This window comes from Dromaius novaehollandiae, chromosome Z (assembly GCF_036370855.1).
Source record: "Dromaius novaehollandiae isolate bDroNov1 chromosome Z, bDroNov1.hap1, whole genome shotgun sequence".
Lineage (NCBI taxonomy): Eukaryota > Metazoa > Chordata > Aves > Casuariiformes > Dromaiidae > Dromaius > Dromaius novaehollandiae.
The window spans coordinates 41070340-41088588 of record NC_088132.1 but is presented as its reverse complement, the minus strand read 5'-3'; the positions used below and the strand labels follow the sequence as shown (position 1 = coordinate 41088588).

Below are 18249 nucleotides of genomic sequence, written 5' to 3'. Positions count from 1 at the left end.
TTGCTGATGTGGCATTATTTAGTTCAGTGGGTGAGAACTTCACACTGAGGTATACAAATCCCCCTAGGGTCCACTGGGTATGGAAAATTAATTAGTCTTACTGGATGAGTGCCTAGGGGCATTGCCTCTGGCTTGGCCATATTTAGACAAAAAGCATATAAAGCGTGGTAGGACTGTAAGACCTCTTTAAGGCACTGAATAGAGACTAGTGTTTTATAGCAATAAAGCAGGATGTTATCTGCAAAAAAAGAGCAATGTTCTTTATGTTCTTTATTATGAGCTGTGATCGCCTAAACCGCTGGGCAGGCTCTGTGGTGAGTGCAAGGGGTTCAATGGAGAAAGGACACAGAAGAGGGGACAGAGGGCACCCTTGCTCTGTGCCCTTGTTTGAGAGCATCTGATTGGGAGCCATTCAGCAACGAATACACATGACGAATTGTTGAACTGTTTGATGGAAGCTATAAACTGATGGCAGAAATTAAATTTCTCCAGTGGTAACCACAGGCTCAGAGAAACTACCAACTGCCTATTCTGCATCAAGCGACAAGACCACTTTTGTTAGCTTCTTTAATGCAGTCAGTGGTGCTCACTCTTTACCCAGCATTATAACTTCTGCTTCACTCACCCAGATCAGCTAGCCAGACTGATGAGTTTGAATTGCTAAGCAGAGGGAGGGAGACAGGTAGCTTGCTCAATTTTTTCCTATAATTTCTTACAAAATACATTCATTATATTAACTGATGTGAATGACTCTGTTCTAGATTGGGTTTGGTCTTTTTTTTTTTTTTTTCAGGATTACAATTATGCTTGCTTCCAAACAGGAACTCAGTGAAGTTTTCTGATTTTAAGAATAAGGAAACACTTGTAAAATATGTGCTTCTCAAAAGACTTTTGGAGTTATTTTATTGAGGGCTTGGGTGTGCTGCCATTTGGGAGGCATTTCTCTGCACTCTTAAATTCACTGTCTGAGCTGGTACTGTTTGCATTTAGTAATTGCAGAACTTCAGGCTCTCCAAAAAATCCCTCTGTTTCTTCCTATGAGAACATGATGGTGAATAACAGTATCTTTGTAGGGCTTTAAAAATGTGCCTATTTTTCCTTTTTTTTTTTTAAAAAAACAGCTGTTCTTTTATTTTCTATCACAATTGTGGGTAAGATGGGACAGAGCATTAACAAGATGGCATATTACTGGCAGCATGCAGCTGGTGTTATTTTCCAATTTAAAAAAAACCTTCTTGGGCATATGAAAGAGCTGTCTAGTTTATGCCCAGTTGTGTCAATGTTATCAAGTTGCAACTTCATCTGAAATCTTATTTCCTAGAAAATACTAATCCTTGGCTGTTATGGGAAGAGTTATAACTTGATATCCATGGCTAACCATTTTGGCAGACATGGGAGGCTGAAATGGGTCTGGAGGCTATCTGTTGGGACTGTTTCAGAGTATCGTGGATATTCTTTCCTGCCAACATAAAGTTACTGATGAACGTGCTATACGGTGCCATTTCAAAATGTTTGCTGAATTGTATAGCTTTGCCAGAAATGTGCCTTAATATTCCCTAAGCAACTTCTCTATAAACTGCCCTAGCTCTCCTAAAGTCAATGGAGCTGTTAAAACTTGCTTCAGCAGAGACTCTGACCTATCTGAACTGCCGGGGCAGAGAGAGCTGTTGGATGGTTAATGCACGTAGCAGTCATAGCACTAATGTGCAATGAGCATAGAATTGTTCAGGTATTTACTTGCCAAACTCTGACAAGTCTTTTCTGGGTATGGGCAGACTGATGTTTTTCAAAAACTTACAACTTGGCCAAATTCAGCTTGTTTTCCCCTCACAAGGATGTCAGAAGAATGCACGTTCTTGATACAATGATAAAGTTGCAGTTATCTGCTCCAAAACTTCTCCATAAAATCCACTGATGACTTTTTGTAACATAACAACAACATATCTTTTCCCTACCCTCTTTCTCAGACACTGTCATAGAAAATCTCAGTACACATGATTAAAATCTAGCAAAAGTCACAGCAATAGAAACTGAGGTCCAGAGACTAGAGTGTCTCATTAAATGACTACCACAGAGCTCAAAGTAACACATACCTAACCACCTTGCTAAACTAAGGATATTCGTAGGAAAGACTACTTTCCAAAAGGAATGACATTTTTTATCTGTGTTTAATGTTAAATAAAATTAAGATGGCAAAATCTAAATTATGCCCTCTCAATTTTTTAATTAACTGCATGCTGTTAATCAGTAAGCACCAGTCCATCCTGACATGAAAGAACTAAGCTTGCCTTTTTTACAGTCTTAAAGAGAACTAAGTACAAAAAGTAAGAGTCAGGATCCTAGGCAGAGAATGGGATATTGATACTGTTCACTCAAGGCTTATCTATATGAAAAGAACCTAAGTGGTATTTTGTACAGAGGCATGCAATTAATAAACAGTCCATAGATCATACCAGAAGTACTCTGAACCAGGACAGTCAACATTTACGTTGTCATGAAATTACTACAGGACATCTTCCCCATTAATTAATACACTTATTGAATCTAGGCGCATCCTATATAAGAAAAATGAATTATTCAAATATCTTCAATTTAACAGTGTATTGACATTTTAATTATACACTGGTATTAAATTAATACCAAAAGGCGCTTTAAGACTCCTTCAACTCTACGATTTTCTGCTATTAAATCCCTTCAAATTTCATAGCTGTTTCAGAAATCCTTTATTTAAAAGACTAAGTTCTTTTCTGCCAATTCAGCATCTTTGTGTTGCACAAAGTTTCCCTATATTGACTATAAATGCCATAAAAATGGAACTTGGTGTTACTTAACATCCTGCCCACCAATTATTCCCCACTATTTCCCAACAGAGTAGTGGCCCTGTGGGGCCAGCGTACCCTACAGTGAATTCCCAGCTCTTGAGAAATATATCAGCATGACACGGGTCAGCCCAGAGCGGGGGGCACTCTGTGCTCCTCCGCGGGGCTGTCCTCCCAGGGTGACTGAGGATGAATGCAGCTGAGAATCGCATCCAGCAGACAATAGCGCTAATGCCCTGAACTCTGAGCAGCTGCCTTGACAAATTAGAGGTGGCCTCTTTTATTCAAAAAAGTAGATCAAGGTCCTGGGGCAATGACAGTTTTTCCCTGTTTGAGAAAGGCAGGCCTCTATTTCTCATTCCAGTCTGTAAATGGATAGCCTGACTTTAAATCTACGCAGGTGGACAATTACAGGTCAAGGATACCTGCTGTTTCCCGCAGCCACATCTGACATTTGATGAGCTTTATTTTAAAATTTACCCTTCTTATACTTGTAGGATCCAGTAATTTGGAGATATACTCACAAAGAAAAGCTCTGTCAATAATTTTCATAACTAGGAGTCGCACACCGAGACAACATCTTCCATTATCAATGCTCTTTTTTTGGTACTAAATAAATGATAGGTCTCTTGCCTCTTGATTCAAGCCTTGCTATTCATGGCTCCACTTCTGCTAGCTATACCTGAAATCCGTTGCTTCTTACAGCTCACTGCCAGTGGAGTGCAGAAACACTTTCATTTCTGAAAATTTTAAGTTAGCTCCAGTGATGACGTGTAGGCATTTGTTTATGTGAGTGGGAGAGGCAGTTGGTGTGTTTTGGAATAAACCCCCTTCATTATCTTGTTTTCCTGATCCTTGACCATCTCTCATCGTGGAAAGTGCTCCTTACAATTTCAAAGGATCTTACGGAAAATCTGTGAGTAAATGAGCTGAGGACTTTTATTTAAGGCTTGAAATGAAAATGAGCCACAGAGAAGACACACTAAACCACTGCCTTGTATTCTATTACAATCCATCTTTGGATTAAAACTGGTTTAAGGATACGGCCCTGCCCATGGATTTGGTTTCTGTTATCTTTTCTGCATGCCTAGCATTAGCCTCTTCTTTGTCTCTTCATTCTTGTTCCCATACAAACTTAAAAAAACATACTGAAAACAGGTTTGAAGAAAGTCTGTTGTCAGAAACATTCTTCCAGCAGCCATCATCTTTCATCAGTTTTGTATACAATTTCCATTTTTAATAATTAGCACCTAGTTTTCTATTGCTGCTGCTTAAGCTTGGATATGCAATCTGAGATAATTAGCTGTCTCTAGCTCTGTGAACAGACAGCTTGTACATGCAAGACAGACAGAACAGAGGAAGGATCAGTATACATTTCTCCGGACAAGTCTGTCACGTTAGTCCTGACTGCACAGCCCCCTTTTATATGTCACAGGATACCTGCAATTCCAGCACAGCGAGCTCATTGGCCTTCTGACACCTTTGCTAGTTATTAGCCTGGTCTTGTCACACAGATATCTGACTACTATAAACTCTACTGAGAAATCTGGTCCCATTTAACTGTTAACAATGTTTTTCTGGTGCTCATCTGACATCGAGCCAAATAGGTATCCCGCAGCAGAGGAGCCTGGCATGCCATGATTGGTTTCTGAGACATCCTATTCCTGGACAAATTGCTCATTAGAGCCATTCTAGATAAATATGGGGTGGTTTTTAACAGAAAAAATTTTAGCATTCCACTTAAGGAGCTACTGTACATGACAAACATAAATAAGGTCCCCTCTATAAATAGGGATGTTTACAATAATCTAAGAACATTTTCAGAAAAAAATCTATAGGGCTTTGTTTAGCACAGACTCATCCAACCAACCTCTGTTTAAATCCTATGGGAAAAGGTTTTAATCTAGATGTGGATCTATAAAAGTTTAAATGGACTAAGTCTTGCACCACTTTATATCACGTACATGAAATCCTTTTGTGGAGCATTACAGCTCTGAGTAATCAACTCTCTCACTTCAAATTTCAGACAAATGCTACAGAATCATAGATAGTAAGGACTAATTCCACCATTCCCTTTCTTACGCCACTCTTTTAACTAGAACGTTGGCAAAATACTTAAAAGCATAGAAAGTGGAGGATCAGGTCTGATCTGTCTTCACTGTTTCCTCGGCACTTTAGAGGGCTAGTGAACTGCAAAGTTCAGTTTTGTTTGTGTGGACAATGGTTTGAGACATGGGAGAGGGCAGCAACAACAGCATGTGCCTTTGTGTAACTTCCTCCAAGCACATATGCTTTGAGCTTACAGCTTTTCCCTGGCCCTATCGACGCAAAACTGACTACAGTGCAGCTCCTTCTTTGATTAGCCTAACACATTTTTTTAGGATCTGTCAGTTACTTGAGATTGCCAGAACTATGACAGGAATCAAATACAGAACACTTGCCTCGCCTTGAAAATCCAACCCTTCCCCTCAGACCTGCAAACACTTACTCAAGAGATAGTCTTGATGAATTTTGTGCCACTTCAAATGCCCTTCTGAATTATTATAAAATGCCAGCAGGATAATAATGACTTTTCCCTGCTTCCTCTGATAAAACATGTTTGGAATCTTTTAGGTCTTTTTAGGTGTATGTTTAGCATATAACAACATTTTGCGTAAAAATATGCTCTGCAAATGGACTTCCTGGTGCAGAACTCAGCCCTCCCGTGATGAACACCAGTTGTTTACTTAATGCAAAAAGAGTCTGCAGCTTTGCTTTACCATGGAATTTTTTCTCTCATTTCATCTCTATTTGTAAAGTATCTTGTTAAATCAGCACTTTACACTCTTTATCATAACGGTACCTGAAATTTCACGTAATTCTGTCTCACTGGAGCTGAATCTGCCCTAACATTTGCAAACTCTCCAGAGACAAGCATTGTCAGCACTTGGCAAACCTTTCAAGCAGTGATAATCACAGTAAAAATTAATAACACTGCCACTTGTGTACAATAAAAAACATTTTCTGGAGCCAGATTTTGAAACGAACAGCCCTTGGGCTCCCCAATAACAGTCCTCTCCATACACATGAGCTGAATATTGCTAATGATGCCTATGAATTCTGTATCAGAGGAAGGGCTGCTGTTGTTAACAGAAGAGTAAAAGAAGATTCCACCAGACACAGTAGCTGTAGTAGCATTCTTGACATCCAAATACACCAGCAACTGTAAACTCTATAAACTGTGTGCATCACGTCCCGTTTCCAATCAGCTTTCTACCTTCGTTAAGTGGATATCGACAAAAGGCTTGTTAAAGAAAGGAGAGACCACATTGTAATCTTTGCTTACATGAGTGCTGAGACAAGAAAGATGACAAGTATTAAGCCTGCTGAGAATAACCCTGCACTTTCACCTTTCAGTGCCCAGCTAAACCATCTCCATCTGAATACTACAGAATAGAAATTGTAGCAGAACCAAGACACCCTAAGCCACATTTGCAACAAATTTATCAACACTGTGACTAAGGGGTAGGCTCCAGACATCTAGGGAGTGAGTGAGAAAACCGAACAGTTGGCTATGTTTGTGCTAATGAATCCAGGGCTTGAAAAGCATCAGGCATTTCTAAAGAAAAGCAGGACGGATAGGAGACAGTAGAGAAGGGCCAGCAGGGTAATGCGGGGGCAAGGCCAGTTACTCCTGAAGAAAATCGCTCCATTTTCTTCATACAGGCCTCTCCGACAGCTGCGTGTAGGTACTGCCCGCTTCGTTAGTAGGACTACGCTACGGAGACAGAGCGCCAGGGTGCTGTTCAGAGTGCACAGGGTAAAGCCTTGGAAGGTTCCGCGCGGGGAGCTCCTCGTTCCCGGGGGAGGGACACTAAGTACAATGGCAGCAGAAGGGGAGGTTAGACTCGGCAAGGTGAGGACAACCGCTTGGACAAAGGTGAGAAACACGCAATTAAATTAATGCTAAAAACACAGCAAGAAAGAAAACAAAACATAAACATACTCTGGAACATGGGGCTTTTTGGTTTTTTGTTTTTTTTGTGGAGGAGATGGAGAGGAAGAGGAAAAGGAGGGTGCAGTTTGCCCAATCAGAGCTGATTTTTCATTCTGCAATACAAAGGGCGGATTCCTTAATGGCCAAAATGAAAATGCCAGCGGGATGGCAACACATAGTTACCACTCTATGGGTTGCACTGCACATTTTCATCTTGGCAAGAAATGTGATGTAGCTCAGAAACAACAATCCCAGAGTATATTTAGCTACGAAAGCTGTGGCACACAAATGTCACATTCCCATGAGTCAACCCTTTTAAAGAACCCCCCTCTTCACACCCCCACAGATATTCCCCAAGATGCCTGCACTGAATTAAAAGTGAAGCATATGGATGGATGTGACATCACCAAAGCACCCATGTCACAGAAAAGAAAGCAGCAAGTGGATTCTGTACAATTAGTACGATCAGTGAGAAGTCGTTTGTGAGTGCAGGAAAAGAAAGAAAACACTGTCCAAAGGATTAAACACAACCAATGAAGAATACCACAAAGCACTTTGCAAAATAAAGAGAAAATGTTAAAAAAAAAAAAAAGTTTTTTTTTTCTTTGTGAATGTGTGAGGGTAAAAGAAATCACAGCAAAAGTGAAAACAAAATCCTCATGAAAGGATAGTAAGCTTAACATTTTCTGATTTAATTTTGCATAAGAACTCTTTCCTTTGCCCTTTTAAAGCAACAAATCAATAGTAATTTTGGAGCCGACCGGCTCTGACTGGGCAAGGCAAGGAATAACAGCACACAAGTAGATGGTAATGGTAAACAACCATGCGGTCACCTCTGCCGCCATTGTTTTGATTGTGTGTAGACTGCTTCCAGCTTTGTCAATATTCATAATTAGGCACCAAAGAATGCATGATATTTAAATGACCCTGTCAAGTGCTAATAAGGCTCTTTGGTAGTCACCACTCCCTGGGGAGGGAACTATTCAATGTAAGCCACCTCATCAGTCAGTGTATTGAAGCGAAAATGATTAGAATCCAACAGCTATACATTTATTAATATTTTCACTGCATGCTCCTCTGAAAGCTGCTACTGGCATACAAGATGCTTTTAAGAGGTAGCCTTCCATCTATTAAGCACTGCTTTGCAAAAGATTTGTGAAGTATGGAACCACACACAACAAATAGTGCCATTAAAATGCATAAATATCTCTGCATTTCTCTAGAGTACGTTAAGGGCCAGATCTTCCACTACTGGCGATTTCTGACACAGCTCCGCGACTGATGTCAGCAGAAGAACTGGGCTCAAGGATCTTGCCCTTCCTTCCTCACCAAGTCTGCTTAATGACATCCCCTGCTCTCAGCTGGAGGAGAGAAAGACACCACCATCTTTTGGAACACAGAACACTGCACTTTCTAAGAAATGTCCTCTCATCTCAAGCATTTTGAATACCAGGTGTTACCAAGAGATTGGACAGAAAAAAAATGCTTATTTTTCTGCTGCCAGCATTGTCACTGATGTATTTCTCAGAGTAAAGAGGAGTGATAGGTAAACCACATGCCATCTTTAGAAGGGCATACGAGTTTTTTTGCCTTTCCTTCTCTACATACATAATACGCAGAAATTGCTTTTTCTGAACTGCCCATCTGAAGCTGAGGAGTAATGGCTGAAGAATAGGGTTCAAATTTAAAAAAATAAGGTTGGTATCTCAAATTAGGCTTAAGTAGGAACCAGGAATCTGAGCTTTTCCCTTCAACACCCTCAGTCTCTTACCACCTACGTTATGGTTTTGAGCTTGGGTATTGCAACTGCCTGAAATTCTGCTTCTGCGCAAGCTCAGCAGCCCAGTGGTCTTCAGAGTGCTGAGGAGCCTGTGCTTAACTCACATCTAAGCTTGATCATGTTCTAGAAATTTACTGGTTTTGCCCCATAGTTTTCGCAGTTACCTCCAAATAAGTCTAAAGGATCAAGCTCTGAAAAATATATTGGAACAGTAGCCACTTCTAAATCCCAGCTGAAGGAAGAGGAGGAAATGGCAGTTTCTTCCCCCCCTCCCTTTTTTTTCTACAGGAAGGGCTAATTGCTGGAAGGTGGGAAACACAAGTTCACATCCACTGCCTGAGGGAATTCAAACCTTTGTATCCCATTTCCTGCCACCAAGCCTAAAAGCTAGGGCTTCTAGAGTAATTGTCACCATGGCCTCTTAGGAAATATTACTGGATCTCCTGCCCAATTTGACCAGTCTCCTCAGCTGGAAAAATGCTTCAGGCTCCAGCCCTGCAGCGCCAGCCAGGTGATAAACATTGCCTTCATGGCTGGGAACTGTGATGATTCTTTGCAGTCAATCCTGGAGAGTCCAGTGAGAAATCCAGGATATTCACAGGACCGTGGGAGGCACTGTGCGGCTGGAGCAGTTGTGAATTCCAGGCACTATGAATTCATAGTCTGGATCCAGACTGCTGTCAGCTGTTTGTGCAGCTCTGCTAAAAGCTGTTCTGCAATGTTAATATGCTTATTACTCTCTGCTTAAAGTCTCCACAGCACATGTAGAGAATTCAGAGATTCAGTGGGTCAAAGAGACAGGAAGGAGCATGATTTAGTAACCTAGTAGCTTGGGCAGACAACTCAGAGCAAGAGTCCGGCATACTAGTAGCTTCTCTAAGAACAGCTGATGCTTTTATCTAATGACTTTTCCATGTAAAATGCATGAACAATAGAGACTGGAATCCACATTTCAATTAATATTTTAAGTGTTTTATATGATAGCAGCGAGGACTGAAGCCCATGTGTGTTCTCACCCGTGGTGCATGCCCTAACCACTCGGCAAGCGAGTTTTGCTTATAAACATCCTCCTTCTGGCCCACTGCGTACTTAATTAGTCCATACTGGGTGGAACATCTTCAACAGAGAAGAGACTGAAAGAACAGACCTGAGAACACCCTAGAGAAGAAGAACAGGGAGTCAAATTTCGCCAGGCAGAGTGGCTATTTGGATCTAAGTCTCCAATTTACAAAGAAACTATTTTAATCTCTTTGAGATTCTGATTAAAAGGAGCCGAGAGAATGATGGGGGCCATGATAGACTGATGGAGCACCATCACCCCTATTTAGAAGAAGAACTCCTTTTCTAAGCAGCTCAAGTGGCAAGTTTAGGCAATTTTCTGCCTAATTCTCCTCATGTATAGCAAAAGAAGACTGGAGGCCAAGTGACAGGGCTGTCCCTTGTATTAGACAGAAGTGTGCTTCAGAGTGGAGCACAGTACTGAAAGCTATGAAACACCACCTAAATTCTAACCTTTTGGGGCTTTAAAAATGCTGCACAGAATCCAGCTCTACCAATAGTCACCTAAGTGTCTTTTGAAATAAGCTAATGATCTCCTCAGCTCCGATTCTCAGGAGTATTTGATGCTCAGGTCTCACTGAAGACATTGGGATGTGGATCCAGTTATTAGGACCTGTGTTATTTCAACTCCACTGAGTTAAATTAGTGCAAAGCTTTGTGCCGCAGTACCTCTGTCTGGCAGTGAGACTACTACTGCCCTAACTCAAACAGAAATAATGTCAAAATAGCAGAGATCTGTTGTGCTGTCCTGGGAATTCAGACAAAAAGGCAATGTAGAAGTGCACACTCGAGAATGATGGAAAGCCATGAATCTTCTGTAGTCAGACAATGGGGAAGATCAAGTTTAAGCAGTTAAATCCCCACTGTCTTCCCCTTCTCCATCCACATACACAACACACTGCAAAGGCATACACTCCTATTTGTTTTGTGTGGTTTCCTCAGGCAGTGAGTATCTAGGACTGAGTCTGAGATTGGCTATCTAGTTTCTGCTTTACGATAAGCTTTCAACTATAGCGAAGGAGTTTATTACATTATTCTGAGCCAGCTGGAAGCAGTTACACCTTAGTCCTCCCCCCCTCCCTCTCCACCACAGGAAGTCATTTCCAAGGCCTTACCCTTCTTGTCTTGATGGTTATGGGATGAAACTGCCACATATGGATCTGTATTTTCAGATGAGCCAATCGGATCCTTCCAATCCAGCATGCGTCCCCTAGTATCATAACCCTGTCGAGCGCGAGAGTCAGAAGTGGTGGTGCTTGGAACTAGTGAACTGGAGTGTCCTGTTTACATTATAAATACAGTTAGGGAAGACAAGTCTCATTAGTCACTTACCATGCTATCTCAGGAGTGTAAGCATTGCTTTTCCTCAGTGATGGATGGATGTCTTAGATTGAGCAATGTTTTAAAAGTCTTTCAAAGCACTGACCAAAGGAAGCAGAGGATTTGAACCTTTCAGATCAGCCAGACAAACCATTGTTAATACGTAGGCACATGCCTTTGGCTGCCGCTGAATTCAAAGCTGTGTGTTTTCACTCAACAGAGTTGAATGAGTGCAGAACAGTGTGAGCACACTTCATTTGAGTCAAATGTTCTTTCAGCTGAATTCAGTATACAGGCCTGACTTACACTGAAGTGTAAATCCACAATGTTTGGCAATTGTTTAGTTAAGAAACAACTAAAAAAAAAAACAATTTAAGCATTAAAACGAAACAACTTTGAATAAGGCCAAAACTAAAGGGGAATGCCCCATGAACTACAAAATGATGTCACCAGCTGCTCTCTGTCTCTAGTCCCAGAGGGAATAAAAGGCTGCCCAGAACCTGTGTGTTCGCACTGGGGCATTGCCTTTTAGATGGCACATGTACAGGGCCTGTCAGCGGCTCATAGCCACACGCACGCTCTCCACGGGTCTTGTCCAAGCAGATGTTCTAAAACGGCCCTGAGATAGGGAGAGCCAGCAAGAAACTGAACATTATTTCTGCTCGAATTAACAGTGAAGGCAATACCTTACTACGTGAATCTGTTCAAGAACTCAATGATTCCAGCGGCTACTGCTACAGCCTTCAAATCACATTTGGCTATTAGCCTTCTTCAAGCAGATATTTGACATTTTTATTCATTCTGGACCCCTTCGAACATTCACTTGCCCTTTTTAAGAAGAAATGTTTAGAATCTAATCCACTTCGTATCTGTCACATAGGTACTGGAGTTCAGCACAATCATCTTCACTGGAGAAGTTTAGGAGAAGCTTATAGCCCTGTTTCACTAAGTTTTACAACTGTCCTAGACATCATTATTGCTGTTCTTAATAAGCATGCTGAGGAAATCTCTTCTGATCAAATACACCCTAACAAACACCATGTTTACAGAACATGCCCTGCTGGAAACACAAAGCAATATTAACAGCGGTTTGGCTTAGGCAGAGAGGTATTTGTAAATGAATGTGTCCTTTATAGCTATAACCCAAGAAGTATGTCAGCACCCAAAGTGTGATGTATTTGGTGTCTAGGTCTCTGAATCTAAAGTTGCAGTCTGGAACCCTCAAACTCCACTAACATCACAACATTTTGACCTTAAAATTCTGGGTGTCTCTGAAAGTTCCCTTTTGGCATGTGATCAAAATGAGTCATTTTTAGCAGGATTCAGATCACTCTGGGCCTAGTTAATTTAACCTGGCGTAACTACATTTCCCTTTACCTACCTTCCTGAAAAAACCTGGCAAGACAGGCACTTTCAAAACATGCTCAGACTTAAACTAACAGAATCAGATTACTCGCAGATAGAAATGGCGATAATGCTTTCTTCTGAGATCCTGCTAGATAGGCTCATACCAGCCTTCTTTTGCTCCCCACTTCTTTTGAACAGCCTAGCAACTTAGTCTTCTTTCCTTAGATGGGAGTGTCCCTTAGAGAAGAGTCCACTCACCAGGCTACAGGCTGCTCTAGCAGGGTGGCTGGCTTTCCATTCCTTCCCTTATGTTGTACCACTGCTCAGAAAAAGAATTCACAACTCTGTGGGGCAGAGATACTACAACAAAAGGAACCCAAATTTGGAGCCTCATGGCAGCAACACAGGGAACCCAAATTTAGAGCCTCATGGTGAAGGCATAGAGTTGCAAAGGAAGGAGACTGTGCTTCAGTATTTTATATTAAACAGTCACTGGATAAAAATAAAGCTTTGAGAAACTGTATCTAGAAAAACTTGATTTTGGTGGCTTCTGGATCTTCGCTATTCTGGACCCTGCTCTGAGAAGCTTAATTCTCTGCTGTGCGTAGAGGGTTGATGTACCTAGGATGCTCAATGCCATTCTAGCAAACAAAAATCTAAATGTTAGTCACCAATGTTACCAAGCTTTTTGACGCACCCATGTCCTTTGTTTTATCTAGCCCTTTTAACAGCTTCGCAAGATTGAACTACCAATGAAGCCGCCAAAAAGCTGTGGCTTCTATTAAGATGTTGATGTGATTTAAGGAAGTCCTGCTGAATATTAATGATCTTGGAAAAGAAGATGTCTGTGCTCCTCCATATACTTTTGAGGGGTCTTTCTGATTTACTGCACTGGATTATACTCTGAATTGTATTTTGGACAGCACTCTGGACTGAATTTTGCATTTTGTTACACTTTGCAGGGAAAGTTGGTCAGGTTCACAGTGTTTTCACCATGGATCCAGCTTTCAGACACTACAGCTGATCATTAACATGATTAATGTAGCATGGACCTCAGGCTGAAGGCTTAAATTGACAAGGGCACTGTATTATTCTCTGTCCCTCATGACGGGAAGTGTGGTTTTCCACCAGCCGTCTTTCTTTAACACTGCAAATTAGAGGCTGTATTTTGTTTGAAGATGAAGTTTTTAAATGTTGTTCAAATAGAAAACTGAAGCCAAGCAGATTATCCACTTCTAAAAGGTTTTCATAAGCCGCAGAGCATGGCTGGATATACTGGTAACAGTGAGACGGATGGATTCTGATCCGAATTTGCTGCCTGCTCTGCAGCAGTTCCACATGGCTGCCTATTTCCAACAGGACTGGTACAGATCCAGCTAGAGAAAGCGTGTGCTCCCTTGAAGCAAGAATACGCTGAAATGGTAAAGCTTTCACTTCACATTTTATGCTTGTCAACTCCTGTACTCATCCGCAACAAATAAGAGAAACAATGGGACAGAAAACAGGCCAGAAAGTGGAAATTATGAGCTTTCCATGTCGTCTTTTCCCTAAAGACTAAACCATACTGCCAACATTCATGGGGTTCCAGTCTCCAAGTTAATACCTCATTCAACAACCACAATAATGTGTACAATATTTGGTCAGCCTACAAGTAGTGCTGCACTCAACATAAGCAAGCAATTAGTCATAGCTTGATAAGGAAGTGGAAGAGAAGAAAGTCTTGCCAAGTAGCAGTCATGTGTGTTTGATATGCATTTTATGCTCCTATCTCTGTCCAGACACTTTCAGTTTAGGTGCGTTCAAGGGGCAACTTTAAGGAAAAGCCGTAAGTATGGTTAAAGAAAAACATTTCTTAATACAGTAATCTAGAGGAAATATATGCCTTAGGGACACATTTTCTGCAAAAAGATTTCCTGAACCATATGCTACAAGTACACGGAGAACTCCTTGGTAATGGAAAGCTAAGGCTTTGTGACGATATTAATGTATACCAGATGGTAGTTAGGTAGAGCAGCGTTTCACACAAATGCGAGAAATCAGACTATATGCTCTGTTACTAATGTGTTAGTCTAGTACACATCAAGAAACAATTTTCCACATGTATTGAGACAAACTTTCTTCCATTTGATTTACTAGAGAGAGGAAGCAGGGCAGGAGCAGATTAGAGTTTAATAACCTTTCTCACTTGTGAGAGCGCCATATTCTGCAAACACTTACTACTGGGCAGTGGCTGATCCCATAAGCAATGTTACTGTGTCTTGTAAGTGTTTGCATAGTCAGTCCCACTGCGTGAAATTCACCTTTACGCAGAGTGGTACCACAGATGTATGAGCTAGTTAACTTACTCTCGTAAGCAGAGAAAAGACTGAAGTGGCAGGCAACCTAGTCCTGGTCCTTTCACTCACAGCCATTATTAAACCTTCGCAATGTGCCATATAGCTTGCAAAATGTAATGGGTCTGTTTTTCATTACACCATTTTTACCACTGACTACATAAACAGACTTTGCTGTAATTCAAGGTGGCTTTAGCATATGTGAGATGTGGCCAATACCTCTATTTTGACACAGGCTAGGTTTTAATACACCTAAACATCTAAAATAACAATTCTGCCTTTGTTTTAAAACAATCCCTCTGAAAAAAACTGCAGATATAGTGCTTTCTAAACTTACCTGTTTAAAGCAAATATGTAAAAACAACATATACTTCCAAAAAAACTATTTTAGGTGCTTCAATTATTCACAAAACTTTCCATTTGGAATGCTGTAATCACAGTAATACATGGAGAGTAAAAACACTTCATGTCTATGAGCATGGATAATGACTCAGAAGGGCTGCACTTCTGTAACTATAGCTCGTTCTGAAGTGTACTTGTAAAATATAAGGAGATTTTTTCTTCTGCTTTAAAACAAAGACAGGGATTCAGTATGTATTTGATAGTTGCTCTAATACGCACAAGTCATTAGGATACTAGAGGTTAAGATGTGCACACACTATCCTATTAACAGCTATAGCAACCTAATTAGACAATTAGAGGGAAAGGCTAAATCAATACTACAGAGGGAGAAAGGAATGTGGCTAGGGTGTAAAATAAGGGCCCAATTCACTAAGAATTGATATTTCCAAACGTAATTGAAGCTGCTTACAATTTTGCAGAGGAATCTAGCCTAATCTTTTTATTTTAGTCTGTGGCTCTTGCATCATTTCTCTCTGACCTTCTGCAGCCAGACCTTCAGCATGCTGTCTTCTCCTCGGGTGTGAAAAGGGAATGTACGTGAACAGTCATCTGTGGACTCTGCACTTTGTTGCTTTTTTACAACTGATCATGTGAGGTTGCCCCAGAAAAGGGAGCCCATCTGCCAAATTCAGGAGGAGGCCGATGCCAAAAATACAAAGATTAAGGTCTTGATTCTCCTTTCATTTACACTGGTACAGATTGGCAGTAAGTCCACTGAAGTGAGCTGATTTATACTGGTATAAATCAAGTGAGAGGAGAATTAGGCCTTAAAACGTCTTTTGCATCTGGAGTTTCAGATGCCTTTGGATATATTTAACCCGTCAGATCCAAAGGCACCCTGAGCATTCACTTGATTGGCATGCTGGTATACCTCACTGTTCTGAGGTTTAATCCATTATGAAATACCATTTACTTACGCATTTAATTGTAATCAATAACACAAAAAGCACCATTTATAAAAATTCAGCCTTCTCATGCAAAAAAAAGACTCAGAGCAGTCATAACAGTTAGCAAACATGAGCATGTTTACTGAGACTGGTTTACTGAGTAATAGTGCCATTTTTTTTACACTCCTCATGTGGAAGATGAATAGAGGTGACTAACACACTTCCCTTATGTATTTTGCCTGCCTGTAGTAGGTGAAAAGACTGACTGCCAGCTATGCAGTAACATTAGAACTGGTATTTCAAATAAATTCATAAAAGAAGAGCTGTCTTGCCTAGTGGTCATGTATCATGATCTACCTGAGGAACGTCAGTGAAATCACCTGTGAAAGACAGGGCATGAATGGGAACCAAAGAATGTTGGCTCAGCATTTCTCCATTGCATCTGGTAGTAGGATCCTATTTTAAGGACTGAATTCAGTAAATGGCATCTGTGTTTGGGCTTGACATGGGTAGACAGTAGCATAGACTCCTTCTGTTACCCTTTGGGACTGCAGCTTTTTCCACTTTGCCTCTCATTTGGGCCATTTTCCTGATTCTATGGTCAGATGAAAAGATTCACTTTTGCTAGAGTCCCCACTACTATGGTAGCAGATGGGATCCAGAACCACAGCCCCACAGCTGCAACTGTGTAGCCTATGGGTGCATCTAGAAGTGGGAATCCTAAGACATTCCTGGTACATCAGCACTATGCCCAAGGCCATTTTCTTTTTCTTCAGACTCAGCAGTATGGATTTTATTATTATTATTCTTTAATTGCTGCTTTGTGCTTTGGAAATGTAACAGTTTTCAACTGAAAGAAAGTACAAGCTGTATATTCAGATGAAACCATCAGCCTTCCAAACAAAAATCTCAACTTTGATTTTGTGTATACTGCCTTCACTGGTTTTCATTATCATACTTGCAAACAAGTTTCACCTGCACATTTTCCATTTCCTGATAATAAAAAAAAATGGGGAATTTTATTTTATTTCTTTTTAGCACTGAGCAGTATTACTGTGCCTGCAGTTATTTATATTCTGCTTTACTGAGCTGTCATTGGTTCTGTTTTGTACTTACATATTTCGCAAGTACAAGACGAAGAGATCAATCTAATGTGCACAACTGCACACTAACCTGTATCTAGTTACATTCAGCCAAACATATGGTAATTGCCCCAGCTTTGATGGACTGTTAGTCTTGTACTGCCTCAAAGAAACCTCACAAGTAAGCTCCCATCCCATACGGAAATTTGTCACTGACTTCACTGGGAGCAACACTACACATCCTCTTAGCCTGTGAGTGTTTGTCTTTGTTCAGGCTGTCTACAAAGAGAAGCTATTGCAATATAATTCTAGGTTTGAATTTAAAGCAATTATTTATTCTGCAATAATTCCCCATGTAGACACTTATTCTGCACTCCAAGTGCCTACTTATACTTTAGTGCAATCCACTTCCAAACAGACTGAGCGAAGTGGGGCAAATCTGCCCTGAGTGCAGATTAACAGTCGCCTGGAGGGAGACTACTACTCTAGGCTACCAGGAATGCTCCTCTTCAGCTCTGGTCATTTAATTTGCTGTGTGAATCCCCTTGTTCTCACAGACCAGGCACCATCAGGGCATTAAGATACTGCAAGTGCAGATGACATAAATGACTCACTCTAGTAGTGACAGAAACCTTTAGGATTCAAGGCATAATCCAGCCACAGCTGACATGGTTAACAGCGCAATTTTCCTCACGAAAGCTCTTTCTTTAACTCAGGGACTGTTCTGCTCCTTTCCCTGAGGTATCTATGACTGGCTGCTGTCACAGTCAAGACACCAGCCTGGACAAATCGTGAGTGGGATCCAAGGTGCTATCTTCTTTTTTCCAGTGAACAGATAAGATATATCACTATACCTAAGTGTTCAGATGAAGCATGCTCTTTATCATGTTTGCTGGAGTGCTGTTAAAATTGGCCACACATGACTTTAATTCAATTGAGTTTTGAGAGAGGACTAAGAAAAGAGGGATTGAAAATCAAGAAGTATGGCTTAATTCTATTTGTGATTAGTGAATCAGGCCCTCAAAAACAAGACAAAACAAACAAAAAAGGGTAATGACTATTTGAGGACAGAAAGTACTAGCTAACACAAGGATCTGGGGAGAATTTTTTAAAACATCCATAAACTGACCATACACTGTGTTGTAAGACATTTCATGATCAGGTGAAGCAGTTGAAATGTCTATGAAAAAAATAAATCAGGAAGAAACATTAAATAAAACATAAGTGTGAAAATACTTCAAAGT

General features: G+C 40.7%; 1 protein-coding gene across 6 annotated transcripts in view; it reads right to left on the bottom strand.

Annotated features, from left to right (window-relative positions):
* The window catches only part of SEMA6A (semaphorin 6A), a 118365-nt gene that overhangs the window by 15655 nt on the left and 84461 nt on the right, over positions 1-18249 (bottom strand). For 4 of the 6 annotated variants that reach the window (XM_064502336.1, XM_064502337.1, XM_064502338.1 and 1 more), the window contains 2 exons: positions 18135-18185; positions 10750-10914 (listed from right to left, as the gene is read on the bottom strand). The exons of 1 other annotated variant lie outside the window; for it this stretch is intronic. In XM_064502336.1, coding sequence (XP_064358406.1) covers positions 10750-10914; positions 18135-18185 — 216 coding nt within the window. The remainder of the gene's footprint in view (positions 1-10749; positions 10915-18134; positions 18186-18249) is intronic. One more of the 6 variants, XM_064502340.1, reaches the window with a different exon arrangement.